The sequence below is a fragment of the Suillus subaureus genome, assembly GCF_016647635.1.
Source record: "Suillus subaureus strain MN1 chromosome Unknown BJ212scaffold_12, whole genome shotgun sequence".
Lineage (NCBI taxonomy): Eukaryota > Fungi > Basidiomycota > Agaricomycetes > Boletales > Suillaceae > Suillus > Suillus subaureus.
The window spans coordinates 463,449-489,991 of NW_024538568.1; the positions used below are offsets into that span (position 1 = coordinate 463,449).

General features: G+C 47.0%; 7 protein-coding genes and 1 non-coding gene across 8 annotated transcripts; 4 read left to right on the plus strand and 4 right to left on the minus strand.

Annotated features, from left to right (window-relative positions):
- Positions 1-196: 196 nt before the first annotated feature.
- BJ212DRAFT_1479888 (uncharacterized protein) lies at positions 197-2,053 on the plus strand (the record flags this gene model as incomplete). Its single annotated transcript, XM_041339967.1, has 4 exons — positions 197-889; positions 944-1,293; positions 1,344-1,635; positions 1,688-2,053. The coding sequence occupies 4 exons, from the start codon at positions 197-199 to the stop codon at positions 2,051-2,053; spliced, it is 1,701 nt and encodes a 566-aa protein (XP_041194122.1).
- Positions 1,896-4,891, minus strand: BJ212DRAFT_122530 (uncharacterized protein). Its single transcript, XM_041329444.1, has 12 exons — positions 4,494-4,891; positions 4,334-4,442; positions 4,095-4,277; positions 3,914-4,045; positions 3,562-3,863; positions 3,368-3,512; positions 3,154-3,312; positions 2,914-3,102; positions 2,739-2,864; positions 2,569-2,684; positions 2,353-2,524; positions 1,896-2,302 (listed from the first exon to the last, which is right to left on the minus strand). Exons 1-12 carry the CDS (start codon positions 4,715-4,717, stop codon positions 2,141-2,143), a joined length of 2,019 nt encoding a protein of 672 aa, XP_041194123.1. The 5' UTR covers positions 4,718-4,891; the 3' UTR covers positions 1,896-2,140.
- Positions 4,892-5,293: 402 nt separating this feature from the next.
- Positions 5,294-6,329, minus strand: BJ212DRAFT_1479890 (proteasome subunit; the record flags this gene model as incomplete). Its single annotated transcript, XM_041339968.1, has 5 exons — positions 5,294-5,569; positions 5,623-5,797; positions 5,848-6,014; positions 6,067-6,220; positions 6,274-6,329. The coding sequence occupies 5 exons, from the start codon at positions 6,327-6,329 to the stop codon at positions 5,294-5,296; spliced, it is 828 nt and encodes a 275-aa protein (XP_041194124.1).
- Positions 6,330-6,372: 43 nt separating this feature from the next.
- BJ212DRAFT_1348559 (BAR domain-containing family protein) lies at positions 6,373-8,078 on the plus strand. The gene is made up of 7 exons (XM_041335421.1): positions 6,373-6,683; positions 6,735-6,795; positions 6,850-7,299; positions 7,354-7,474; positions 7,524-7,565; positions 7,615-7,703; positions 7,751-8,078. Exons 1-7 carry the CDS (start codon positions 6,530-6,532, stop codon positions 7,767-7,769), a joined length of 936 nt encoding a protein of 311 aa, XP_041194125.1. The 5' UTR covers positions 6,373-6,529; the 3' UTR covers positions 7,770-8,078.
- A 233-nt stretch (positions 8,079-8,311) lies between these two features.
- On the minus strand, positions 8,312-13,640 carry BJ212DRAFT_1348565 (uncharacterized protein). The gene is made up of 21 exons (XM_041335422.1): positions 13,030-13,640; positions 12,818-12,969; positions 12,567-12,772; positions 12,233-12,517; positions 12,036-12,153; positions 11,925-11,982; positions 11,849-11,866; positions 11,261-11,793; positions 10,934-11,155; positions 10,623-10,871; positions 10,477-10,560; positions 10,309-10,423; positions 10,024-10,256; positions 9,855-9,969; positions 9,757-9,800; positions 9,471-9,704; positions 9,266-9,408; positions 9,191-9,216; positions 8,953-9,136; positions 8,816-8,905; positions 8,312-8,758 (listed from the first exon to the last, which is right to left on the minus strand). The coding sequence occupies exons 1-21, from the start codon at positions 13,616-13,618 to the stop codon at positions 8,602-8,604; spliced, it is 3,855 nt and encodes a 1,284-aa protein (XP_041194126.1). The 5' UTR covers positions 13,619-13,640; the 3' UTR covers positions 8,312-8,601.
- A 78-nt stretch (positions 13,641-13,718) lies between these two features.
- On the plus strand, positions 13,719-13,800 carry BJ212DRAFT_t50. The gene has a single exon. It is a non-coding gene; the product is annotated as a tRNA-Gln (tRNA).
- A 153-nt stretch (positions 13,801-13,953) lies between these two features.
- BJ212DRAFT_1498984 (uncharacterized protein) lies at positions 13,954-15,002 on the plus strand. The gene has a single exon (XM_041341561.1). It carries the CDS (start codon positions 14,073-14,075, stop codon positions 14,658-14,660), a length of 588 nt encoding a protein of 195 aa, XP_041194127.1. The 5' UTR covers positions 13,954-14,072; the 3' UTR covers positions 14,661-15,002.
- A 7,741-nt stretch (positions 15,003-22,743) lies between these two features.
- BJ212DRAFT_1298918 (uncharacterized protein) lies at positions 22,744-26,022 on the minus strand (the record flags this gene model as incomplete). Its single annotated transcript, XM_041332762.1, has 15 exons — positions 22,744-23,014; positions 23,356-23,428; positions 23,474-23,688; positions 23,847-24,040; positions 24,128-24,402; positions 24,425-24,504; positions 24,555-24,595; positions 24,749-24,909; positions 24,936-24,971; positions 25,213-25,243; positions 25,358-25,416; positions 25,468-25,562; positions 25,608-25,721; positions 25,750-25,942; positions 25,998-26,022. The coding sequence occupies 15 exons, from the start codon at positions 26,020-26,022 to the stop codon at positions 22,744-22,746; spliced, it is 1,863 nt and encodes a 620-aa protein (XP_041194128.1).
- Between the last annotated feature and the right edge of the window lie 521 nt (positions 26,023-26,543).

The window sequence follows — 26,543 nt, forward strand, 5'->3', positions numbered from 1 at the left end:
TGTGTTTAGGGCCACAATCGTTACTCCTTCTAGGGTCAAGTTGAAGGTTTCCGTAAACCAGTCAACGTGACATTCTCATGAAGTTGCCGGGATTTTTATATGTGCTTGAGGAGAGGGCATAAGTAGCACTCCGTTGTTACTCACTTTTGAGTTCCTCTCGCACTTTCCCTCTAGGCTCACTATCAGCTTCAACGTTATGACCTCCGAGTCATGGACATCGCTAGATTCTACTCCAGGCAGGTGCATTTTCTTTCGGCCACTCGGAATCACAGAAACTACCTTCTATTGGACTGGCGTTTTAAACAACACCGCAGATGTCGTGATGCACATACACCTTCGTGCCACACAAGCCAGTGACCAAGACATTCATTCCCAATCGAATGTCATGCGTGCTTGGGCGTCTGTCAAAAGGCGCTTCCCCCTCATCGCAGCCGAAGTGGAAGAACACGAGTTTGGTCCACGCTTCATCATCCGTGAAGAAACAGTCATGAATCTTCGACCTGATGATGTCACATTCTTAGAGGTCAATTCCTTTCACCATGCTGAATGTTTCATAAACGACATTATGGATGGACCTCGGCGCCTTTCATCTCAGTTACTTACTCGTGCTTACATTCTGCGCCGAACAGATAAAAGTGACCATTTCCACGTCGTGGTTGTGATTGCCCACTGCATTTCAGATGCAGCTGGCACGAGCACAGTGCTTAGGGCGTTCTTTGACACACTGTCATCTCGGATTGAACCACCGTATATTCCTCTAGGCAAGAGAGTGCGTATGTATCAGGCTTTTGAGAGTAATTTGGGTTGTAGCGATCTTCCACTTGTCAAACAACGGTGGAGGCGGGCATTGGGTTATGCAATCGACTTAGCATGGATGTCCCGATTCAAGGTCTTTAGTGTTTAGTTTGTGGTGCCTCGCAGGAGAGCTAAAGCATTGAAGCAGGGCGGTCACACCCTCCCCGGAGACTTCAGGGAATCCACACCTCATACTTCCCCTAAAAACCGCAACCACGTCTCAATATTTTCGAGAGCAGTGTCGTCAACCATTCTCACCAATTGCCATCGCCACGGCATTACCATGAACTCCGCGTATTACGCCCTCAGTCAAGTGGCCATGGCACGCGTTTTATGTCGACGGTACCTCAGGGGCCAGATCCCGGAAGAGGAATGGGAGTACAGGAAGCGCCAGCCCATGTGTGTCCTCGGGCCGCTGAACTTGCGCCCGTATCAAGATAAGGACTGGTTTGAGAGGGGAGGCTCGGGCGATGTTGGTGTCGGCGTCGGCCTCGTCCGGTATATGCTTCCCTTCATGCCTCTTGGCGAAATGTCTGGGGGGACCCTAGCAGACTGGAACTCGTCGATGGGGCACCGGACTTCCCTGCGCTCATGTCTTTCGATCGGTTTCTTCTCCGATGTGCTAATGTGAAGGCGCAAGCCCAGAAGCTGCTCGAACACCCACGGTTGGCTGATATATGTACTTCCACCCTGAGACTCTATTGGGCTGCTTTCGGGAAGGAAGTTGCTTTGAAGTCGTTGAAGATGAGAGACAGCGTTCACCCAGAGGACGGCGATAAAAGTGTATCCGTTCAGTCTTTGAACCCGATATACACACAAGTAGGAGCCACTCTGGGCAATGTCAGTGGCTTTCATGATATAGGTTCAAATGAGCTAAACGTTGCGATTCCAGATGGATAATCTGGTGCCCATAGACTATCCTCTACCTCCCGAGCACTACCTGTCACCCCTGCACAGCACGCCTCACGCCCACCGTGCAGGTTATCTACCGTGGTCACCACAGGCCACTGCTTTCGAGGATGCCAAAACACCGCGACTCCATGTTGAGTACTGGCGTGTCCATCCTCACACACCGCCTGCCGAGCTGTATCTTGGTGCGTCGACTGTGCGCCAGCAGCTGCAATATTTTGCCTCCTACGATCAACACGTCTTCAGTGACAAGGTTGTTGTGGAGTGGTTGAGTGAGCTGAAGGATGCGACGTTGTGGTATCTGGGCCAGCCCCATGGCAATGAAACGCCCTTACAAAGTAAGTTGTAGTGCCACATCGCAACGTCGTAAAAACAAGTACAGGTAAAGTAGTTGTAGAATTACAGAAAACCAGTGTGTTACATCGGACGTTAGAACCTACTCGTCCTCCTCATCCTCCTCTTCCCAGTCCACACTCTCCATTGCTGCATCACCTTCGTTATAGAGCTTGTCCAGTCCGGTCAACTTTTCAAGGAATCCAGGCTCATTGAATGCTTTCAAGAGCATATTGAAGCCTTGTTCCTCATAGGCTTTGAGAACCTGACTCATCGATGAGTATAGAAATGTGGAGAATGGGTGATCGTGCTTACTGTCTCACTGCAACCCGTGCACTTGTCGTACGCTGCACCTGTGATCGGGAGGTTTCTGAACTGTGCCAGGAACCCACGCAATTGATGCGGGACAAGACCCAGAACGCTGCCCGATGTGCTAGGGTCTGCAGCAGCACCATTGGCTTGAGCAGGAGGCGGGGGTGCATGAAGCCTGTGGACAACGTCAGGAACGTCTTGAAGTAAAATTAGACCTACCCATCAGGATGTTGTAGCAAAGAGACAAGGAGTTCGACCGCTGTAGAAGCTGCAATCGAGGCAAGGCCGGGTCTTGTCACGGTACACATTTGATCCAGAGTGCGATCCGTCAAGGACTATATGGAAAGATATGTAAGTGAAGGCCGGTATGGAGAGTCGAAAGGTAATACATCAGCAGGAGCGACGATATCGTTGCAGTAATAGCAACCTAGTCGATTGCCCGTCGTCGAAGACGCTCGAGCGCCATGGCGCATGACGAGGTACGTATCGAACCCAAGGGCAGCGTTAAGGACTATCTACGCGAGGGTTCAGTACGAGTAATATGCATATGGTCTTGTGCCGTACCTTGCCCTTAGCAGCGCCCAAAACAGTTGGCAGCCAGCGGCTTTCTCTAGAATCCATTAAGAGGAATACAACATCGTGTGCGTCGAACAGCGTCTCTAGACGTTCGACGTCTTTCTTCACTTGCTCAGTGGACGCCGGGGGTATAGGGTGGCCAGGCATGGGTATCGACATATCATGGCCAGTGGCATTCTAATTTGCAAGTCATCAGAAATCATTCAAGGCGAACGAGACGGGACTTACAATACCGGGGAAGATTTTCGTCAGGCGCTGGGCGGCGCAAGCGGCCTTGGGTTTGCCGCCGTTGAGGCAATCTTCGAATTCAAACAAGGGTTGGCGGACGGGATTCGAGAATGACACACGCGCAGAATCAACGAAAGTAATCGTACGGACACCCCATCCCTAGTGGTGGAAATTAATTAGTAATAACTGTGGAGTATGAACCATCGGCACAAACCATGAGGGTACGTGCAACGTAGCAGCCAAGTGTCCCGGCGCCGAGAAGCAGGCATCTTGTTGATGCCACCTTATCGAGGTCTAGCGAGGGTAAAATCCGCCAGCGCATCAACTTTAAGTTCAGGTCCACAGCTTGATCAGCGAGCCTAAAAGCCTGTCAGCAGTATTCACTACGAGTCGCTGGACAACATATACCTCTTCGGATCCATCATAGGTGCTAGATCGGCGACTCGAGCACTGAGCTTGTTGGTCGTCGGATGGCGCTCCCACCCTATAGCACTGGGTTTCGTGGTTGGATCTCCTTCTCCGACGGAGACCACTCCAAACCGGCTCCTCCATGGTTTTCCGGCAACGGGTTTTTCGCTATCCCTCCAGCAAAGAACTCGGACAGAAGATGTTTGCGATGGATATACTGCGCGAAGGAAGGTGAGGAGGTTACGAAGAGGCCAACCTGGGTTTTCAGGAAGAGCAGACGGATCTAAAAAGCCGATTACTCGCTGTGCAAGGGGAATCAGGGTTGGCTCATAAGACGGAATGCACAAATTACGTTTTCGGGAGCAACACCAACAAAGAACTCCTCATATTGCTGTATCGACCCTACTTCAGTTACGCCGCCGATGTCCTTCACGAGAAAGAATGTTCGAGTTGACTTGAGGAGCGAATCGTAGATAGATTCCAACTGAGAGTGCTTGTGAGAACGTGAAAATATTCCTCCAAGAAGGACATACCCCCTGGATCTCTTCGTCCGCTGGCTTCCAGCCATTTTCTGAAATCTGCCAGGCTGGTTTGGACACGAACGCGGGGAACGCGAACCAGTAGAAGTACTGATACTTCTTTAGATCGGCGAATGTTATTAGTAAGAACTGCGTGAGGCGCGACGTGTCTTTGGTCGTGATGATGCTATCCCAGATCTTGTTGGACACGTATTACACCATTTGCTATCGGACGTGTCAAGTCATGATCGCACCTTAGAAACGACATCATTGACGAGTGCAGCCTTATCTGCAGCCTTAAAGTCCTCGATAGTATTGAAGTTCTTGAAGATGCCAGTGGCTTGGACGGACATCGGTGGCAACCTAGGATAGAATCAGCATATCAGCTTCAACGCGTGTCCGATCGCGACATACTGAGGTGCCTTCTGGTAAGCATCTTCCCCAACTGTGAGGTTACATCCAAGAGCAATATCTTGCCCTGTTTCGCGATCTCTGACTGATCGACCGACAGAGTATGATCCATTCACGGCAATAGCGTCTTCTGAGAGACGAAGGACATCTATCTTCATGCGAGTAAGCTCATGCCAAAAGCCTGGCTGAACAAGAGATGAAAAGGGCGCGAACTGGACGACAGGCATGTCGTCGATGGTGGTGGTAGTTGCAACGATGACTGACTGACTGACTCATGCCTCCTCCATGTTCGCAGGGACACAGCTGCAACCTACAAATGGCAAGCTCGGTCCACCAGCTAGCACTAAAACAACTTCACAGATTGATCTCTCAATCAGCTCCCTTGGCTCAAGTGACCTGAAGATACTATGTAGAGCTACTGCATCTGTAGAAGAACTGACGGATCACGATTGTTATTATTAATAATGTTGGAGTCAGGGACGCATCGACAATGAATCATTATGTATTCGTGAACACAGGTTCAGAGCAGCACAAACGTTCACCTTTTCGCGCCTGTCTGAGTGAACGAGTAAGAGTAACATGAAAACCATCGATAGTATAGAGTTGAGAGAGCGAATAATCGGATCGTGGAAACGATCGACGCACCCAAAAATTACGAGTCCTCAAATTGTACGACCGAGCAAGAACAGCAAACGTCAGCATAAAATCAACCATCCACAGGACGAAGAGAAAGATCAAAACAATGCCGCATAACCAAATCTTCTCTACGTGCAAGGAATCCAAGTATCATTTGTCAATCTCGTCTAGCTGGTGTCCATGGCATCACCAGTGGCGCCTACAAGCGTAATGTCTTCGTTAATGATCAAGTCTCTTATGTTTTCGCTCTTCCATGCTGTGGTCCCTCTTCTGAATGTGTAATGGCGTTCCTTCTCTACCCGCTCGTTGGGCTTGACAAAATTGCGAAGCATCTCCGTCTGTGTGGCGGTAATGATACACGCGTCAACGTTGGACCCTGAGCCAAGGTCGTTGAAGATACCAGCTGAGACGGCGGCAGACACTAGGGCCAGAGCGTCGTTGCGCTAGACGGGACCGGGGTTGAACATCGGTCATACATGAGAACGGTGGAACGTACCTCCATGTTTGGCTTCCAGCTGCTTTCAAAAACAGCCATAGCTGCCAAGCTTCCGGAGCCCATGGTCACGTAGGGCAACTTGTCTGTAGATCCATGTGGATGGATGGTAAAAAGATGTGGTCCAGTAGAGTCAACTCCGCCAAGGACAAGAGCAGCTCCAACATGGCCCTGGTATCTACGTATCGCATAAATAACAAAAAATTGAATACTGAAGACAACGCTCACTGGAAAAGGTATTGTTTCAACATAGTCATCACAGTAACCACTCTTGGCTTTCTCCCAGTGGACAGAGCATGGAGTTCCATATTTGATGATATCGAAGCGGTGGTAAACTCAGTGTCTGCAGCAGTACCTGCACCACAGCACCGGATTGATTCTGTTATGTAGTGGATCTGGGGATGCATATTAGCTGAAGTAGTATGATATTGATCTCCAAGAGCGGACCTTTTCACAATTCTTGTCTGCAATTATTTCACCTTCTGTGGCACGCGTATCGGCACCAAGGATAATGCCATCTTTGAAGAGACAGCCTACGATTGTAGTACCGGTGCTGGTAGCCTTTGGAAGGGGAAGGCCCTTCTCCTGGAGGAAATTATTTCTATACGACTGCTCAGACAATAGCTATGGAAGATGATATAATGTCTTTCTCACCTAACAGAGTTAGAGAAGTCGAATCCAGGAGAGCTGAAGACTGATTGTTGTGACATTGTGGAGGATTATCTTAAAGCTTGTCAACGAGCTTGCGCATTCGTGTTACGCGTCTGACTAGGACCCCTTGAACCTACTTCCATATTTGAACGTTATTGGCACCGCTGGGCGGCTTCAGCTGCGGGGTCAGAGGTTCTCATATCTTGAACCCTTCATCTCTCTAGTTCTTGTATCATTATCGTCATTTTCAAGTAAACTAATGGACGGCTGGAACAAATTTCAATCGAGCCTTTCTGGCCTAAATCTTGGGCAGTCCGCAAACAAGTTTGCAAAGGGCTTCAACTCCAGTGTTCAAGCAACCAGAGAGCGTTTAGGTCAAGTTGCCCCAGACGAAATTACGGAGTTGCCTCAGGGTAGGCCAGCTCCCTTATAGTTTGGATGCTGAATCGTAATGTTCATTTCAGAGTACAAGGATTTGGAGGCTCGTGTAGACGCGTTGCGTCAGGCACACCTGGCACTTTTCAAGTTTGTGCACCTTGTTTGTGTATTGGCTGAGCGCTGATGTCTCACCTCCATCAGAGTAACCAAGGTCTATGAGAACGAGTTGTATGACTACCCGAATCAAATTCAGGAGTCTATCGCAGAACTCTCGACTACTATTGGCCATGGTATTACAAACTTCGCTGCTACAAACCTCAAGGGCACCAATCTTCCTACGCCCTCACCTGTCGCCCCGCAAGTTTCTCAACACAAGACTCTCCCTCATGCTCTCGGTCGCGCTGCGACCAACGCCGCTGCCGCTTTGCAAGGCACCCCTGGTGGCAATGAAGATAAACTCGGCAAAGCACTGACCGTGTACGCGGATGTTTTCGACAACATTGCATCAGCTCGCGTTGAGCAAGACGAATCTATTCAGACCCAATACCTCCGCCCGTGGCAGACGACGCTTTCAACGTCTATTAACGTCGCAATGAAAGCACGCCAAGCCGTCCGCGTGAGCAGACTTGAGTTGGATGCCGCTAAGCAGACGTAATTACTTTCACCAAGCCTTGATCCCTCAAGTGCTTACATTTTCTCATACAGTCTGAAAACTACGAGTCCCGTTAAGCAAGAGCAGGCAAGACTTGACGTGGAGAACGCAGAGGATGACCTCGTTCAGAAGACTGAGGTTGCCATCACCCTCATGAAGACAGTTCTTGAGAACGTATGTGACAGCTACTCGCTTCTATAACATCTTGCCTTATTGTTTGTAGCCTGAACCTCTGAAGAATCTCAATGAACTTGTAAAAGCTCAGGTATGTGTCCTATAATAACAAGGTCGCAGGGGCTTACCTTGGTTTGCAGCTACTTTACTTCGCAGCAGCTGCTGAAGCGCTCTCTTCCGCACAAGGGGAAATTGAAGAGCTCAGTGTTGCCGCAGAGGGAGAATATAGGTAAAGATTTCTATCCCCTGTCAATATTACCGCTCACATCTTGTTAGGAAGTCTCGCGACCACTGAAGTACCCCTACATTAGATTCATGACATGTCACATGTACATTCTCTTGCTAGGTAGTTTTCATTACCGCTATTGCTGTCCTTGTAAGTCTCCGTATCGCAACACTATGCACAAGCTGGCTTCGGACGTTACAATAGAGGTGTACTTGACCGATCGATGGTTGAACTACATGGTCATCTAGACACATCTGAATCTTTCCTTTTCCTGCCCTTCACTTAGTTCTTATCATGTATACTCGTGTGCATACAACTGAGGTATTTCTTGATGTACATGGAGCCAACACAATCTTGCTACGATTTAAGTGCATGTTCTTAACATGAAATCCGATTCTCAGCAAAATCAGTTTCTGAATCACACGCTGAATCACCTTTTCAAAAATCTGACTGCCACTATTAATTGCAAACCACGAGTGCGATGTTGTCCAGCATTAGACTCGTGACCAGTCTGACGTACGTCTTCTGAGAGTGAGGAATTTTGACGTATGTAGTCTGGCATGGAGGTCAAGCATGCACGGCTGGCAGATTTGAAACTATCCTTACAGCCTTACCTCCGCCACAGACCCCTCAGTGCCAACCTCTACGTATTCTGGAATTCACTATACAGAGGACAAAGATGTGCCACCACAATATGGGTTCTCCATCTCACGTGGATCGGCAGGAAATCGAAAATACGACAGTGCTTCAACGTCGTCCCATCACCATCAAATAAAAACGAAGACACAACAATAAATCCGTTGAAGAATCGTTCTACAAATGACGGTGTATGAATTAGTCCCAGTGATACAATACAATGGATGAATGTCAGATGGAGCAAATGTTGCTTTCTCTCTCGTCTCTAATATCCTGACGGTCGTGCGCTCGACTTGGATGTATCGTAAGCACGAATGAGTTTTGCCTGATCTTGACGACCGTTCTCTGTTTGACTGAATGCAAATCCGCGGTTCCGGCGCATGCGCTGGACGGCGCGGACCTTTTTGATCGCTTTTTGGAATCTGACGTCATAGGGTTAGTACCAACAGTCATATGCCAAGATTTAAAGTGGCACGCACTGTTCTTGACGCGGCCGGTAATCGGGAATGTTGTACTTTTGGAGCTCTTGAGCGATATGATATGGAAGAGGGATGTATGTCCGTCGGTAGCTATATAAGGCGTCAGATATTTATCGCTCAAGCGCGTGTGGACGTACTATTTCCAAACAAAGTCGCGAGTCAGGCAGACGATGGGAACAAGGATGAGGACAAAATAAAACACAGCGTCAGTCCATAGACGAGGCACAAGTCCGTAATATTCGGTAGAGAATCCAATGGCAGGAGCAACAACGGCATATAAAGGAAGGAAAAGCATAGTGAAAACGAAAGACCCAGGAATCGCTGAGGAAAAGGTGTCAGTTGGATATTTTTTCATAGAGGAAGACTTGCGCTCACCAGCAACAGTGTACTTTGTCCACAAACTAGAATACACATTAGTATAGAGGGCGAGACAAGAATAGGGACACTTACTCGGAAACCAAAGCAGCCTTGCCAAGGACAGTGAGCAGGACAGCCAGGTAAAGCATGGCGCCCCAGAACCAATGCCCGGAGTCCAAACCCGTCGCTTGCTTCAAATCTCCCCAGAACAAAATCACAGTGAACGTGAACAAAATCTGGAAACGCCATTATTATTATCACCACCACTGTATTTTTCGTTGCTTGGAATAAGACTCACGAGACTGTGATACAGCGCATTGCCTACCCAAAGCCAGAATGCTGTCTTCGTGAAGAAGACGTTCTTCTGCCCGAGTACATATAGTTGCGGGTATCGGTCTAGTATCCGTGCAGATACGAACTGATCAAACACGCCGATGACGAGAGGGGGGAGGACGGTAAAGATGACGTTATAAAATGATATCGTCCATGATTCATAGGCAATCTGCCCTGAGAAGTTATTGAAGAAGGAATACTATGAAGTAGTGGTCAGTTGAATATTTGTGAGTGGGCGGGGGGATGTGTACCCAAAACTGTGTCATGTAAAGCGTAATGTTCTTGTAAAATGAGTCTGTGGTCCTTGGCGATAAACATGCGTCAAACAGAGAGAAACAGATATACGTACAAAGGATGAGCTTTGACAGTCTCTGATAACTCCACGCGCCATGAACCAGTAATAACTTCTTGAGAAATCTAAACTGTGAAATTGCCACATCTGCAGACCGCGCGGCTTGTAGACCCTATACAGATCGCTTTCAACACAAACGCAATGTCGCGTGCGGAAGATCACGTACCTCCACTCCAGAGATCCCCACGCCCACATGCGCTGCCTGGATCATGCTCACATCGTTCGCACCGTCACCGATTGCCAAGAGAATGCTCTTCTGGTTCTTCTTTACAAGTTTGACGACAAGAGCTTTTTGAAGTGGAGATACTCTGCAACAGATGACTGCGCGACACATGAGCGCGAGCTCCAAAAACGACTTGGAGAGCTCCTTCTCGAGTGCGAAACCTAGGCTTTTGCCGTCTGGAAAGGAAGGGCTTAAGAGGGTGTTGATTGATTTCGCGCCCGTGCTAACCTATGACCAGAGCTAGGTCTTCGAGCTCTCCCGTACTCCGCTGATTCTTGATTGCTGAAAGTCGCTTCTGGATGAAATCTGCAGTGTCACGCGAGTTGTTTTCGTTCACGATGACCTGTAAAGGTAGAGCATTAGCATTGGAATATCTCCACCACGTTCCCAACTTACCAAGTTCATAGACTCTGAGATCAACCGACATGACATGCCGATATTGATCGCTGTCTCTTGTCTGTCACCCGTAAGTACCCAGATCTACGTACCACATCAGCATCGTAGACATAGATGCCGTGATGAAATACTTGTGACAAACGTACCTTGATCCCAGCCATTTGTAACGTATGTATCGTATCTGGTACGCCGTCCTGGAGCTTATCCTCAATAGCTGTCGCCCCGAGCAAAAACATATCCTTCTCAATCAACTCTGCTGCACTATCAAGAGCATCTGCGCGGCCATTGATCGTTGCAGCAGCTTGCTCGTATATGGAGGTCCACTGCCGGTATTCGGCCTCTGGGATGTCGCGGTATGCAATGCAAAGAGTGCGCAAGCCCTCAGTTGCGTAGTCCTGTGGGTTGATTGGGTGAGCGCGATGGGCGTTGGTGGTACCGGGAAGCAAAAGGAACGAACCTCGAGATGAATAAGCGTCTTCTCAGTGTACGGTTGAACCTTGGCGAGACGCTCGAGGATGACGGTGTCCGCACCCTTGCAGAAAAGCTTGATCGAACCGCTGGACGTACGCACGATCGTCGACATACGTTTGCGTGTCGAGTTGAACTCGCACACGTTGAGGATCTCGTACTCGGCAGGAGTGTTGTTGATTGAAAGAAAGACAGAACGGGGTTTCCGAGTCTACAGAAGGGTGAGTAAGCAGTGTGATTAAGAGGAGGCGGGGGTGTAGAGAAGGGGTTAGGAAGAATGTGTGAAACAGCATTTAACAAGGAATGAGCGACCCACATGGAACTGATATCCCAGCATCTCCGCCCCTGCCACTAGCGCCGCCTCATCCGGACTGCTGGCCTGATAATGCGTCTTCCCATCTCTCACCTCTGGTATCACCGTATGGCACACCGCCAACAACGCCATGAACTCTCTAGCCATCTCCCGCTCTCTGTCCTCAATCGCTCCTGTACTGACTGGCTTCCCTGCGTCCCCATACAACAACCCCCGCAGCTCCTCAAACGTTCTCGTACCCTCCTCACCACCCTCCTCTGCCACGACCGCGTACGGAATCCCTGCAATTGAGCACTTCTTAAACTCCATCTCGTTCCTCGTCAGAGTTCCCGTTTTATCGCTAAATACGAATTCGATCTGTCCGAGTTCCTCAACGAGGGAGCTTGTGCGGCAGAGTGCAGGCGTGTCGGACGGCGCGTAGTACATGTCCAGATCAGCGTTGATAAGCTGGGCTTGCTGGAATTTGACGACCTCCATGGTGACGATGAGTGAAATGGGGATGAGGTTGTTGTAGAGGATAATAAAGGTGAGAATGTCTGAAGAGTTTGAGTGAGTAAGGGAAGATAAGTAGAAGAAATAAATATGCCTGACCTTCGATGAATGCTTTTGCTGATCAAACATGATCAGTCGGCGGTCAGAATAAGCTTTTCAGTCAGGAGGTACTCACCTTTCCCGGTGAATGTGCTTGGCTCCACTAAATACCATTGTTGGCCGGACAAGAACCACTGTAAAGTCCTGTCAGCCCTAATCTCTGATGAAGTAAGTAGATCGAACACACTGTATTGATGCTGGCGCCGATCGTACTCCCGAGCGAGAGAGCAAGGAGGAAGACGAAGAGGAAGACGATGTGAATATTTACTTGGCGTTCGACTGCCGTACGTTTGATGGGCGCTGCGCTGTACCTGAGGTTAGCATCGCAGGAAATTGCAAGGATTCTGCAGACCAAAGTGCCTCGAACAAGGTCAAGCTACTCACGTTGCATTTCGCATAAGCTTCGTCTCATGACCCGTGAACACTACGATCCCATATACCCACGGTGTATTCCTCAACTGCGCGCCCCTCAACAACATCTGATCTGGGCCCAACGACACGGTCTTCGGTATATTCATATCGCTCAACAATTCCAACGTTCCCTCATATGTGTACAATGAGTTATTTGACTGTTCTGAGCGCAACGTACCGTGCAAAGCGCTTACGAGGGATGGGGATGTGAGCGAGTAAGTTTGTGGGGAAGCTTGTTTGATTTTGAGGTTGGTCTCGCTGGAGAGTGTCTGTCAGAGAAAGAAGGAAATTCAAAAGAGGAACGCACCCATCGAGATTGGAAGTCTCTATGTAACATAGTCCCTCGGGCTCACTCGAGGATATGAGTACCAGGTCGGCCGGTATAAACTCATCAGACTCTACGCGCACGATGTCGCCTACACACAGGTCTTTCCATTTCCGTGCGGCGAAAGTGTTTCCCGAGAGCGCCTTGCCAAGTCGTGCGTTTAGCTCGGAGTCAGATTGGTGTCGTTTCTGAGGTGAGGTAAGAATGGGTTAGCGATCGGAGAAATAACGTACAAGGTCTTCTTGGACTTCTTTGAATGCGGAAGCGAGGAGGACCATGGCCAAGGGTACGATGGTAGTATACTGGTTCGTGGGGGATACGCCGGGAATCTGCTGAATGCACGCCGTGAACAAAAAGAATAGATTAGCATATTTCGAGAATTGCTCTACGAGAATGATGCATCAGTTGGTGTTTCGTAGTGTACGCGATACCAGGTGGGACAAACCGGTAAGAAACTTGGGAAGAAACGAAGCCATGTTGTACTTGCTTGTGGACACAAAGTTTGAGCAGTACTCGTCATTCATGCGTGGGTTGTTGAGAGTGATTACACGCTCGCCAGCGAGTTCCTTGTCCCTCTGCCAGGGCCATTTCCACTTTCTACGTCGTTTGAGCGGGGGCATAGGTGTTGAGAATGGTTCTGTTGGGAAGGAAGGGGCAGGTAAAAATGCGGGTGATAGAGAGTCATCGTCAAATGCCCAGCCTTGTGGTTGTCCGTTAGGTGTTGTTGCAAGAGAGGTAGAAGATGCTCCTATGCCAGCTGGGGGTGCAGCTGAGCGAGCGAGAGGAAGACCGCTCTCCTGGGACTGCATTGGTCTTTGAGCAGAGTACATAGCAAAATTAGAATGAGAAGCATCGTCGTCGTCGTCGTCAAAGAAGGGATCCATGAGATTTGGTTGTGGAGGATAAGCAGACGGTGTAGTATTAGTATTATAATCTGAATGGATGTATGGGCTGTTGTTTTCTCGCTGACCAGATCCGGAAGCTGCTGGATTGGCGGTATTGACCAATGCTGCAAACGATTCGTCACTGTTCATGGTAGAACGGAGCGGATGTAAGTAGTGGCAACCGCAGTTTGCACGCCGACGTGTCTTATACAAACCTTCCAAAATAGAACTGAACTAAACATCGTTCCAAGGCGATATAGTGTAGTGGTTATCACTCGGGATTTTGATATTCAAATATTCCCGAAACCCAGGTTCGAACCCTGGTATCGCCTCTTCTTTTGCCAATGACTCACTTACAAAATTGGATGTATGTGTGAGGACACATCGGGGTTATTTGGCACTCTATTATGTAACGAGGCACGAGCGGAAAAATAGAGTAAGGTCTTCGACCGAACAGCAGACGTGGCACCAATCCTCTTGTCTTCGTGCCCTGATCATTGTTCATTGTTGCGCAGATATCTGTGCTTGCTTTTATTTTCTTCAAAGGCATATAAGACACCAGAATATCACTATAAACTTTCCTCTTTTATAACAACTTGTGGCAATGCCCTTAGTAGTAGATCCCTCACTTGAAGTTGTCCCAGACTTCACCAGTAACCTATATGCTGGTATCTGTGTAGACCTCACAGGAGCAACAAACCAAACTGAAGAGCAAGTGATAGAACATCTAACACAGACTTGGAATGCAGATCATGATGCAAGAGTGGCAGATTGGAACCAGAATCAAGAGCCAGAAGCTCAAGCCCTAGCAGCAGCTGAAAGGGTGCATGCAGCACAGCAAGATGCAGAACATATTCAGTGTGAAACTGAAGCAGAAAAGGAACAAGTGGAAGCAGAGAAGAAAAAACTGAAGATGAATGGATTTGACAAGACATCAACCATAGGAGACTTCCTAGCTCCTTGTCCTGCCCAATACACAATTCAGAAACTTACCAATTTTGAATATGTAGAACTTTGGTACTTCTCACTGGACAGATGTAAAGATACCCTCAAGATGTTGCACTCTACAGCTGATAACAACTTGAGCCTTACCAGAATGGACAACCAACTCATGCTATGTCCAATGTCTGCATTCAAAGCCTCAAAATCAGTGCTAGCTGACCATGAATTGATGTTTTTGACATTCCTTTGAGCAAAGAACATGTTCCTTGTCCAGATCAGCAAGGCCAAATGGCCTCAACCACATATCAATGCTCTATCTCTGTTTTTCTGGCACCTAGAGAATTACTTGATCCAAAACAACAGTGACATTGGCAACACAGTCATCCTGACATACACATCCTGTGTTTGTCATGATTGGCATGATCACCTCAAGCATGACAAAGGTTTTGACATTGGCAAGATCAACAAGAACCTCCTCCAGGTCATCAATGAAGAAATGTGGGACAAAATTCAATCCCATACACTGAACATTGTACATACTCAACCTCTGACAAGTGGCAAACTTGTGTTAACCTATTCCTATGTTTCCCCTTCATATCCTTGGAACCCTCACACCAATGGCCTCTCACTACATGTCCAACATGAATCTACCTGATGAATCTCCTATGGATGCCTGTAATACTTCACACAGATGTCCACAATGACACTCCCATGGATGCCTGCAATGACATTCCCATGGATGCACATCAAACGTGGACACTGATCACCAAGCCCTCCTCACAGCCCACAAGCAGAGAGGCATCCTTGAACCAATATTGGAGGTCCAGTTACCGTGACTCCTGTGGAGGCCCCAGCAACAATCAAAACCACAACTCACATTCTTGTTCTCCCCCACAGAGCTTGGAGAAAAGCAAGGTATCAACCTCACTAGATTGTCCTTGTGATCATCAACAATGGTGTGGGGTTTTTTTCCATGGTGCAGGTTCATGAGGCCAGTCTGCCTGCACCCTTTGTCTCGGATGCTTTATCCATGATATTCAGCATTGTGAATCCCATACCATATGGGATGGCACTAATACCCACTGTTGATGGGCACATTGTCAACCCTCAAGGCCTTCCCATATGTTACAAATGGCAATGCCCAGGGGGTTGCAAAGCCCCGAACCATGAATCCTTCCATGAGTGTTCTGGATGTGAGAGCAAAGAATATGGAGCCCAAACACCATACAGTCCAGAGGGTTGGTATTTATTGCTCACAGAATCAGACCTCATCTGTAGATACCTGTCATATCCCACAATCTGGACTCACATTCCATAATATTCCCATGCTTTCCAAGTCTATGTCTGGACCCCATATCCAACTCATTCCCAGATCCCCTTCTGCTGTGTGCTCCACACCTCAGCAGGATTGACTCTGCTCAGGATTTACTCCTGAGCTCTGGACCTCTGGATTCTCACTGCTAGCCTGATCTGTACCACCCTATCCTGTCCACCCTATGCACACTCCATCTGGCAAGACATCTGAACTTCACCTTGTCTCATATTCAGGACTATACCCACCTCGTCATATCCTGGTCCTGTATCCACCTCATCTTCCAGATCCCCAGATCTCCAGACCTCCAGATATTAACTCTGGACCTATTCCCACCTTCTGTCTGATATCCTGCACCTATCCCCATGTAGACATCTCTGCCTTTCTAGCTTTTGGTTATCTCTTGTTCCATCCTGCTTATTGATCCTTGTATGAGTCTTCATCTCTGAGTTCATTTACTTATGTTTCATCTTACTTACTAATGTGCTTCCACATGCTTGTACATAGCCCTGCTCCTTTGCTTACTGATCCCCTCAGATATTCTCCAGTATATAACCCCTGTAGATACTCCTGTAGTTTCCTCAGTTTGAATATCAACTTAGATTTGCTCTCTCAACTTAGACTTGCCCAATCCTCTCTTGGACTTTGATCCTCCTAAGTCCTATCCTATCCATCAGGCCTAGGGATTGATTCCCTAGGCTGGAGCTTTGCCTTTCCGGCAGTTACCCTCTTTCTGGACTTAGGTCCAGTTCCTGACTCTCCGACTCTACCTTAGGGTAGTCAACCTCTGTTTGTTTCTACATGGGACTTTGTCCAATGTAGCCCCTATTCCTTATGTACCTCTGGATGTCCTATCCTCCTGTCCTCTGTCCTCCTGTCCTTCCATCCTGTTTCCTGTAAAAGTATTACTTTGCAGTGGGAAATCTCCTGAGCACCTCCCGCATTCCTCCAGAACTCTCCTACACTCCTCTGAACATTTCTAATGCTCCTCCAGAAGTCTCCTAGCACTCCACCAGAGTAGCCAGCCTCTGGAAGTCCTCTGGACTTTGTTGGACCATCATTGGACCTCATTTGAAATAAAGAGCACATACTTGGGTAAGGGGCACAGCATACAAGCTGAGGTCAAGCCCTTTGGAATCAGTCCCTCTCTCCGCTTTTGTTAAGAACCATGCTCAAGGAAGAGAGAGAGACTGACTCAGAGAGGCTTGGCCTCAGCTCATATGCTGTGTCCCTTACCCAAGTATGTGCCCTTCATTTCAGAGGAAGTCCAATGATGGTCTGACAAAGTCTGGAGGACTTCCAGAGGCTGGCTACTCTGGTAGAGTGCTAGAGGACTTCTGGAGGAGTATGGGAAATGTCTGGAGGAGTGTGGGAGAGTTCCAGAGGAATGCAGGAAGTGCTCAGGATAGTTCCCACTGCAAGGTAATACTTTTACAGGAAATGGGATGGAAGGGTAGGAGGTCTGGAGGTCTGGAGGATAGGAGGACAGGATGTCCAGAAGTATGGAGGACAGGAGGACTAAAGGTCCAGAGGACAAGATGTCTGGAGGTACTCAGGACAGGACATGGAGGTATGGAGGGCAGGATGTCTGAGGGTTAGGAGGACGGGATGTTCAAAGGTACAGAGGGTGGAATGTCTGAAGGACAGGATGCCCAGAGGTACAAGGGACAGGATGTCCAGAGGTACAGAAGACAGGAGGTCTGGAAGGAATAGGGGCTACATTGGACAAAGTCCAATGTAGAAGCAAACAGAGGTAGACTACCCTTAGGTAGAGTTGGAGAGACAGGAAGTGGACCAAAGTCCGGAGAGAGGGTAAGTGCCAGAAAGGCAAGACTCCAGCCTAGGGAAGCAATCCCTAGACTTGGGGCAGAGACATAGGGGACAAATTCAAAGGTCTGGAATTCCGGCCTAGGAAATCCATCCCTAGGTCTTATGGAAAAGGACAAACTCAGATGGACTGAGGTCCAGAAGAAGATTGGACAAGTAGAACAGGATCTAAGATGATATTCAGACTGAGGACTCTACAGGAGTTGTACAGGGGTTATATACTAGAGGATATCTGAGAGGATCAGTAAGCAACAGAGTAAGGCTATGTACAAGCATGTGGAAACACATTGGTAAGTAAGACAGAACATAACTAAATGAACTTGGAGATGAAACTAGTACAAGGATCAATCAGCAAGATGGAAACAGAGATAACTAAGAACCAGAAAGGCAGAGATGCCTAAATGGGGATAGGTGCAGGATCTTGGACAGAGGGTGGGAATAGGTCCAGAGATCTGGAGATCTGGAAGGTAAGGCGGAAACAGGACTGATGTCATATCTGCATATCCAGATCTCAGATCCAATCCTTATCTCATCTCAGATCCAATCCACATCTTATCTCCCTCCAACATCTTATTATCCAATCTGTCCACTCATCCAGTCTGGTCCACAATTCATCTGAATCCACAACCAGCGCTCATCTCTTTTTGGTAATCCCCTAACTCCAGTATTTTGGTTATCTGTATATCTGTCCTGCTCCCTGATCTGTTACCTATGCTTCATTTCTATTTCATTATTTGTGATCCATTTCTACTTACCAATAGACCATCCATATGCTTCATACATAGCCTTGGACTCTGCTGATTGATCATTCCATTAGATACCTATAGTATACAGTGGCTCAAAAAACTGTCCACATGTTTTGACATTTTTCACTATCTATGATATTGTGTGAGAATGAACAAATGGCTCAAGGACATGGTTATACCACATTGTAGTATGGCTTCAGGGCTTTCATTTGAGCCCTACACCGTGGGAATCGGTGGAGATATGGTGGAGATACAAGGCTCACGAAATGGAGACTCATGCAAACAGTTTTTTGACTCAAGTAGTTTACAATAATAACCAGGTATTCTAGTATTTTGTATGACCTCCCTTGGCTTTAATTACTGCCTCTATCCTTCTAGGCATACTCTCAATTAATTTCTGGCAATCCTCAGCTGTGATCTTCCCCCATTCCACTGCTACTCTCTCCCAAAGCTCCCATACTCCTTTAGGGGGGTTTTCATAGGCTTGAAGCTTTTTCTTGAGTGCTCCCCAGAGATGTTCAATGACATTGACATCAGGAGACTGTGCTGGCCAGTCAAGAACATTGATGTTATGTTCTTCAAACCATTCCTTAGCTCTTCTGGATGTGTGCTTGGGATCATTATCCTGTTGGAAAATGATATCTTCTTCATCAATCCCTGATTCTGCCAAGCTAGGCAGCAAGTGGTCATTTAAAATGTCCACATACTGCTCAGCATTCATCTTCCCCTCAACCTCAGCAAGCATTCCCACACCATTCCATCCCATACAGCCCCATACCATTAAAGAACCTCCTCCAAACTTGATAGTCCCATTAACCTCTCTGTCTGTTAGGCCATCTCCCTTTTTTTTTTTTCCATACATATACCTTCCCATCTGACCCAATCCTATTGATTTTGGTCTCATCTGACCATATAACATATAACATGCTTCCAGTCCTCTACAGTCCGGTGTTGATGAGCTAAGGCAAAGGCTAGTCTTCTCTGCCTATGTTTGATGGAGAGAAGAGGCTTTTTCTTCTTTGTTATTGCCTTGAGATGAGCTGCCTTGAGAACATTCCTCACAGTTTGTGAAGAGACAGGGGTAGTGATGGTGGAATTGATATAATGGGTGGCTTGGACAGCATTATCAGCCTTTCCTATAGTGATATGTTGGATAATAGCCCTTTTGTCAGTAGAGGTAAGCTTGGATGGATGTCCTCCACAAGAGTTTTCCTTGTCTGGGTGGCTTTCTTTGATAAACTTGGCCACAGTGGACTTGCATACTCCAGTTCTAGAGGAAATTTGGTGAGCAGAGAGGCCAGCATAAGACAGAGAGAGGATATTATCTCTTTGAGCAGAGGAGATGACTTTCATGGTGATTATAACTATGATACATGAGATATTCTGGTTTATATAGTTAGATATAGTCATAAAATAACATAATGACACCACTTCATAATTTATATAATAGTGGCATGATTTTTGTGGTGTCATAAATAATGATTTATATAGTTTTAATATACACTCAAAAAACTGTCCACATGAGTCATCATTTTATAAGCCTTATGTCTCCACCATATTTCCACCGATTCCCACGGTGTAGGGCTCAAATGAAAGCCCTGAAGCCATACTACAATGTGGTATAACCATGTCCTTGAGCCATTTGTTCGTTCTCACACAATATCATAGATAGTGAAAAATGTCAAAACATGCAGACAGTTTTTTGAGCCACTGTATAACCTCCTGTAACTCTCTGTAGTACCTCAGTTTGAATATGTCATATCCCACAATCCAGACCCATATTCCATCATATTCCCACACCTTCCAAGCCTACATCCGGACCCCACTTCATATCCAACTCATTCCCAGATCCTCTTCCGCTGTGTGCTCCACACCTCAGCAGGATCAACTTCATTCCAGATTTACCCCTGAGCTCCAGACCATTGGATCTCCACTGTTAGCCTGATCCATACCCCCCTGTCCCATCCACCCTATGCACACTCCATCCAGCAAGACATCTGGACTTCACCTCATCTTGGATTCTGGACTATATCCATCTTCTTGTATTCCAGTCCTGTATCCACCTTGTCTTCTGGATCCCCAGATCTCTGGACCTCTGGATATTAATGCTGGACCTATTCCCACCCTCTGTCCGATATCCTGCACCTATCCCCATTTAGGCATCTCCACCTTTCTGGCTTTTGGTTACCTCTTCTTCCATCTTGCTTATTGATCCTTGTACAAGTCTTCATCTCTGAGCTCATTTAGTTATGTTCCATCTTACTTACTAATGTGTTTCCACATGCTTGTACATAGCCTTGCTCCTTTGCTTACTGATCCCCTCAGATGTTGTCCAGTATATAACCCCTGTAGATACTCTTGTAGTTCCTCAGTTTGAATATCAACTTAGACTTGCCCAATCCTCTCTTGGACTTTGGTCCACCTAAGTTTGTCCTACCCATCAGGCCTAGGGATTGATTCCCTAGGCCAGAGCTCCGCCTTTCCGGCACTTACCCTCTTTCTGGACTTAGGTCCAATCCCTGTCTCTCCAACTCTACCTTAGGGTAGTCTACCTCTGTTTGTTTCTACATCGGACGAAGTCTGATGTAGCCCCTATTCCTTCCAGACCTCTGGACCTCCTGTCCCTTGTACCTCCAGGCATCCTGTCCTTCGGACATTCCATCCTCCTAACCCTCGGACATCCTATCCTCCTGTCCTTTGGACATCCTGCCCTCCTGTCCTCCTGTCCTTCTGTCCTCCGTCATCCTGCCCTCCTGCCCTCCTGTCCTCCTGTCCTCCGGACCTTTGGACCTTCTATCCTTCCATCCTGTTTCCTGTAGAAGTATTACCTTGCAGTGGGAACTCTCCTGAGCACTTCCTACATTCCTCCAGAACTCTCCCATGCTCCTCTGGATGTTTCCTGTGCTCCTCCAGAAGTCCTCTAGCGCTCTCCAGCAGAGTAGCCAGCCTCCAGAAGTCCTCCAGACTTCATCGGACTATCATCGGACCTCATATGAAATGAAGGGCACATACTCAGGTAAGGGGCATAGTGTACAAGCTGAGACAAAGCCCCTCTGAGTCAGTCTCTCTCTCCTTTGAGCAACATGGTTCTTAACAGACAGTCACTACTGCTAGTTTCTAGTCCAGACTCATCTGGATTAGCCTTACGATACTTATCCTGCATCCAGAAGTCATCCAGATCCACTATGCTACCCATCCAACCCTCTGGATACATTAGTCTTGCCTTCCTGAAATAAGGGGCAATACTTGAGTAAGGGGCACAGTGCATGAGCTGAGGCCGAAGCCCTTAGGATCCATTAAACCTTGAGTATGAACTTAACAACTGAGATATGTGAGGTGGTGGATGTAGTCCAGAATCTAAGAGGAGGTAAAATCCAGATGTCTTGCTGGATGGAATGTGCATAGGGTGGACAGGATATGGGTGTATGGATTGGGCTAGTAGTAAAGATCTGGAGGTCTGGAGCTCAGGGATAATTCCATAGCAAAGCTAATCCTGCTTAGATATGGAGTACACAGTGGAAGGGGATCCAGGAATGAGTCAGAGGTGGGGTCCGGAAATAGGCCTGGAAGGCGTGGGAATATTATGGGATCTAGGTCTGGCATATGGGATATGACAGCTTTGAGCAAACCAGTTCTTAACAATACCTGTCCATTCCAGAGGGACTTGTCTTTGGCTTTTCTGGGAGTATACCCCCAATTACATGTACCTATACACCCTCTAATAGTGCCTCTATTAATGAGCATGTGGAAGTATTCCAAAGCATTGTTGAGCATGAGTTTTCCAAAGGACACTTTGTTGGTCCTTTCACAGCCAAAGACCTTAAGTCACCCATCAGGGATTTCCAAACAGCTCCATTATCACTTGTTCCCAAGCCCAGTAAACCTGGAAATTTTCATCTCATACAAAATCTATCACACCCCACCAACCCATCCCCTTCTATTAGTTCAATTAATTCTAGAGTTGACTCTGACCTTTTCCTGTGCACCTATGGCATCTTCCTCCTGGTTCTCAAGGAGCCATCCACAACATCACTGAAGCATATCACATGAGGTTCCCACATACCCACTGTAATTAGACATGACAGCTGGGCCTGATGGCAGGTCTTATTTGACTGGCTTTTAGCTGTAGCCACCCAAATGAATAAATATTCAATATTTCAAGGCCTTTGAGAGTAGCAAATACCTACTGGTAGTGTAGGGGGGTGGTAGGGGTGGTGTAGACTGTCCCTGGCATGCCTGGGAAGTATTTTTAATACAGCTGTCCATTAATAGAAGTGCCACCAGCTGTAAGATAGCCATGCCAGTGCTAAACCTTCATGCTCACTGTGCTAGACAGCGAGCTCAAGTATCTTGCCACCAGACTCATCAATTGAAGCCAGGCTTTTTTGTATAGGTAGTATACAATGTAAGTGACACATCATAGGCCACTGAGCAATGTCTATCTACCATCAAGCATCAACAGCAACCTGCAGGATGTCTTCGAGGATGCGAGAGTTCTCCTCCCTGTCTGTGTCAGCAATCTCCTCCTCATCAAGGTCCTCTAGCACTTCATCTTCTTCTCCCTCCATCATAGTGAGGCTTGTGGGAATGAGCACTGCTGGAATGCACACAGCAGCTGCACCAGGGCCTTCCTCCATACTTTCTCCTGGTGTTGTTGGTCCTGTAAAGCCTGGTAATGCAGTGATTTCATGCAAATGGTGGAGATGGTATGCTGTAAATCTTGCATGTATATTGTGGTGTAAGCCAACTTGATGAGCGAGGGCAGGGTGCATCGATTGAAGCTGCTTCTCACACTCAGCTAAATACAACACTTCATCATGCAAGTAGGTGGCTACACAATGGATCTTGATGTTGAGGCGTTGTATTTCCTCGCACGCTCGATGCATCTTGAAGTAAGTGTCCATTGTTTGTTAACCTGTAGGAGTTGCCCAAGGGTGATGCAATATGTCTTGCTGTGCATCTCACAGAAGGTCAAAGTCAGCCACAAAAGTGTACTTGACAACATCTTCCCAAGAGAGAGTGGTCATGGTGGAGAAACAGCATGTGCTGCTGCATTGTACCTGTCAAGAGCTGTGCGGATGGCTGCTGAATGCATTTGCAAGGCTTTGCCAATGTGTTTACGAAGCTTGTAACCTGGTATGAAATGGGCATGATTCAAGCAATCACATTTAGACTAACCTGTTCCCACTTGATTCATCTTTGAGAGCTCGAAAATTTGGGTGATAACCAAACCTTCCAGGTTATCAAGCACACATTGCAACTTGCAATTGGCAACTAGACGACCCACATCCCTCCACTCCTGATCATCCAGTACCCATCTATGAGTGATCCCAAGCTTGACCTCAAGCTCCTGTACAACCTTCAAATCCTTCTCATAATTCTCAATTGCATGTCTTCATGCAGTCTCGTTCCTCATTGTTGAAGTGATATCATGAGCCCTGAACTCTACAGTTCTGGGCATGGACACTGCCCAAGCCATAGACGTAACATCAAGGTCTTTCCTGATCAAATTTTTTTAGTCCACATGTGAATTAAAAAAGTGGACACTCACTTGCTCCCAGACAAGTTCACCAGCCTCTGCCAATATTCCATTTGGAGTGTCTTGCTTTCAGGTTCTTGTGTTAGGGACATTAGGTAGTTGTGCTCCTTGGCTAGCCAAGCGTCAAATGCGTTCTCATCTGTGACACCAAGCTCAACCATCAGTTTGGGCAGCATTCTTTGACCATCATGGAGCACATTGAATGCCTGCCTGTAGTTGTTGTATAGGAATGTAGCTAGCAATTGATAAAATATTAGCACTGCATCCCACTTCCTATTAATGTGAAAACTTACTAAGGTTTGCATATACCTCAAAATCATCATTATGTTGAAAGTAGTTAGCAATGGCCTGTCGCTGGTGGAAGATGCTGGCATAATGGACAGATGCAGCAAGTGCATTGGACTTTGAAAATATGCATTTGCACCCTTCAAGATCTTCAAGTCCGAGTCCATCAATATAGGTAGTGAGATGATTGAGTTGGCAAAGGCATTGGTGAGCATGTCCATGGAAAGCTCCAACGAGGGAAGTGTGGTTGAGGTCATGTGCATGGCATCCCACAGAACTTCAGCTGAGCATGGTTTTGAACCTACAACTGACATTGTAGCCACTGCCCAGGTCCTTCCTGAATGTATCTAGTAGTTTTGAGACCACTGCTAGAGGGTATTTTGATCTAGAAGTCAGATCAGTGAGCAGAAAACAAATGATGACAATATAACCTACTGTTCACTGCTCTGGACCATGTCAGCAAAAGAAGCAAGAAGCTGTGACAACAGGCAGACATGAAGATCCCAGATTCATCAAATACACCCCACATCTTCTTCATCTTTTCATTCCTCATATTTTTCCAGCATCCGGCACAAGGATTGTCCTAGGCACTAGGTTGAAAACAAAAGTAGGCATGAAGGAAAACTCACCTCATTGTTGTCTGCCATCATATCTGCAGGTGAGTTGGCCACAAACTGATCAATATACTCTCTTGGCAGATATCGGTCACTCCGAACCACTTGCATAGATGGGAGTTCAGCAGAGCGTGGAGGTATGTTGTTGTTGTTGTTGTTGTTGTTGTTGTTGTTGTCTGAGTCAAGCTTTTTTAAAACTCACTTGAGTGAATCATTGCCGTCCATAGTATAAAGCAGTCTAAATTTTAATGGGACTTCACCTTTAAGCATGTATGTACACACTGGACATGCATGCATCAGCCACCAGTTCAGATCACAATGCCCAATTGCTTGGTGAACCAGCATGTCGATGTTAGTGAGAATTTGTAAGTAGACATCAAGTGCAATTGAGAATTGCTGCGACAAGTATGGATAAAATTGAACCTAATATAAAATGAAGTCAATACATTACATATGAAGGGAACACAAGGTATGCACACCTTGCAGGTCACACAATGTCCTCACATAGGCCTGGATAGAGAAATGTGGATTGCACTGACATGTGATTTGATAGAAGTTGAGGGCTTCTACTGTTATTGCAGTTGATGGGCTGATAGGCAAACAAGGGATTACACCTTGGCGTACAAGTGCAGATGCAGTAAAGGCATCAGTAAGTAGAATACTCAGAGGTAGCCTTTCAGTGTCTAACAGTGCATACATCAGCAACCCGAGTGAGTATGTCATTAGAAGCTCACAAAACACATCTACCACCTTTATAGCAATCGATCCTGTATTCACATCTTGTGTCCTATCCGAGTAGTGAGAGAAAAAACCTCGCCCATCCAATGTCCTGTGAACAAGGTGCCAGTCCATATAGGCACCTGTCAATGCTGACATTTGCCTGTCAAAAGCTTCTGTATGGTGCCTAGTCCTGTCACGCCTGTTCCTGTAGTCTATGCGATGAACACGAGATGTCTTCATGTTTCTGATGACACCATAAGTCTCAACACTGTGATTACATTGTACAGTCAACTTACATGTTCCAGAAGTCACCCACGAGTTCTTGGGTAAGTTCCTGTAGCTCTCCACCTGCATGGCTAATGTCTATTGGCTTGGAGCCATCCAATATGCTCATGCCAAAACCATCATCACCATCAAATGCCCAATCACTGAAGTCATCATGAGGTTGTTGTAACACTTCAAGGGCGCATTTTTCCTCCATGCTCATTGCTATGTAAGTCACATTTTATCCTCATGGCACTAACAAAGTAAAGGATTTAGGTACCTTCCATGTGAGTTTTCTTGTGCATGTTTACGCCTGCTGCTCACTCAGAACTTTTTCTGGAACCTAGCAGCTCCTGTTGAGGATGAAGATTGATGGGGTCTCAGTGGGATATGACATGGCGAATTTTTAGTGAGGTGAGTCCTGTGCAATTTTTGGGACATTTGTTGAGGTGCACAGGTGCCATAGTATTATAGAATTGATGTTGGTACAAAGACTCAAGAGATTTGTATGCACATGACTCTGCAGAGTCAACAATTTCTTTTATGGATGAAGAGTAGTACCATCATGAGCTCCCAGTCTTCTTGATTGCAAGGTATAGTACACCACTACCCATCCTATTTTTCACATCATCAACTTTTCTAGGTCTACAGCATCCAGACCTGCTGGTGACTCATACTTGGACCAACTGAACAACACAGACACATTCCCAGCGAACAACAACTTGGACAAAAATCACAGGTGAGGGTACAGAGACTGAGACAGTTGGGGAGAAAATGCGCACCACGGACACTGAGAGAACTTAGACAATTACTGGGCCAGTAAGTA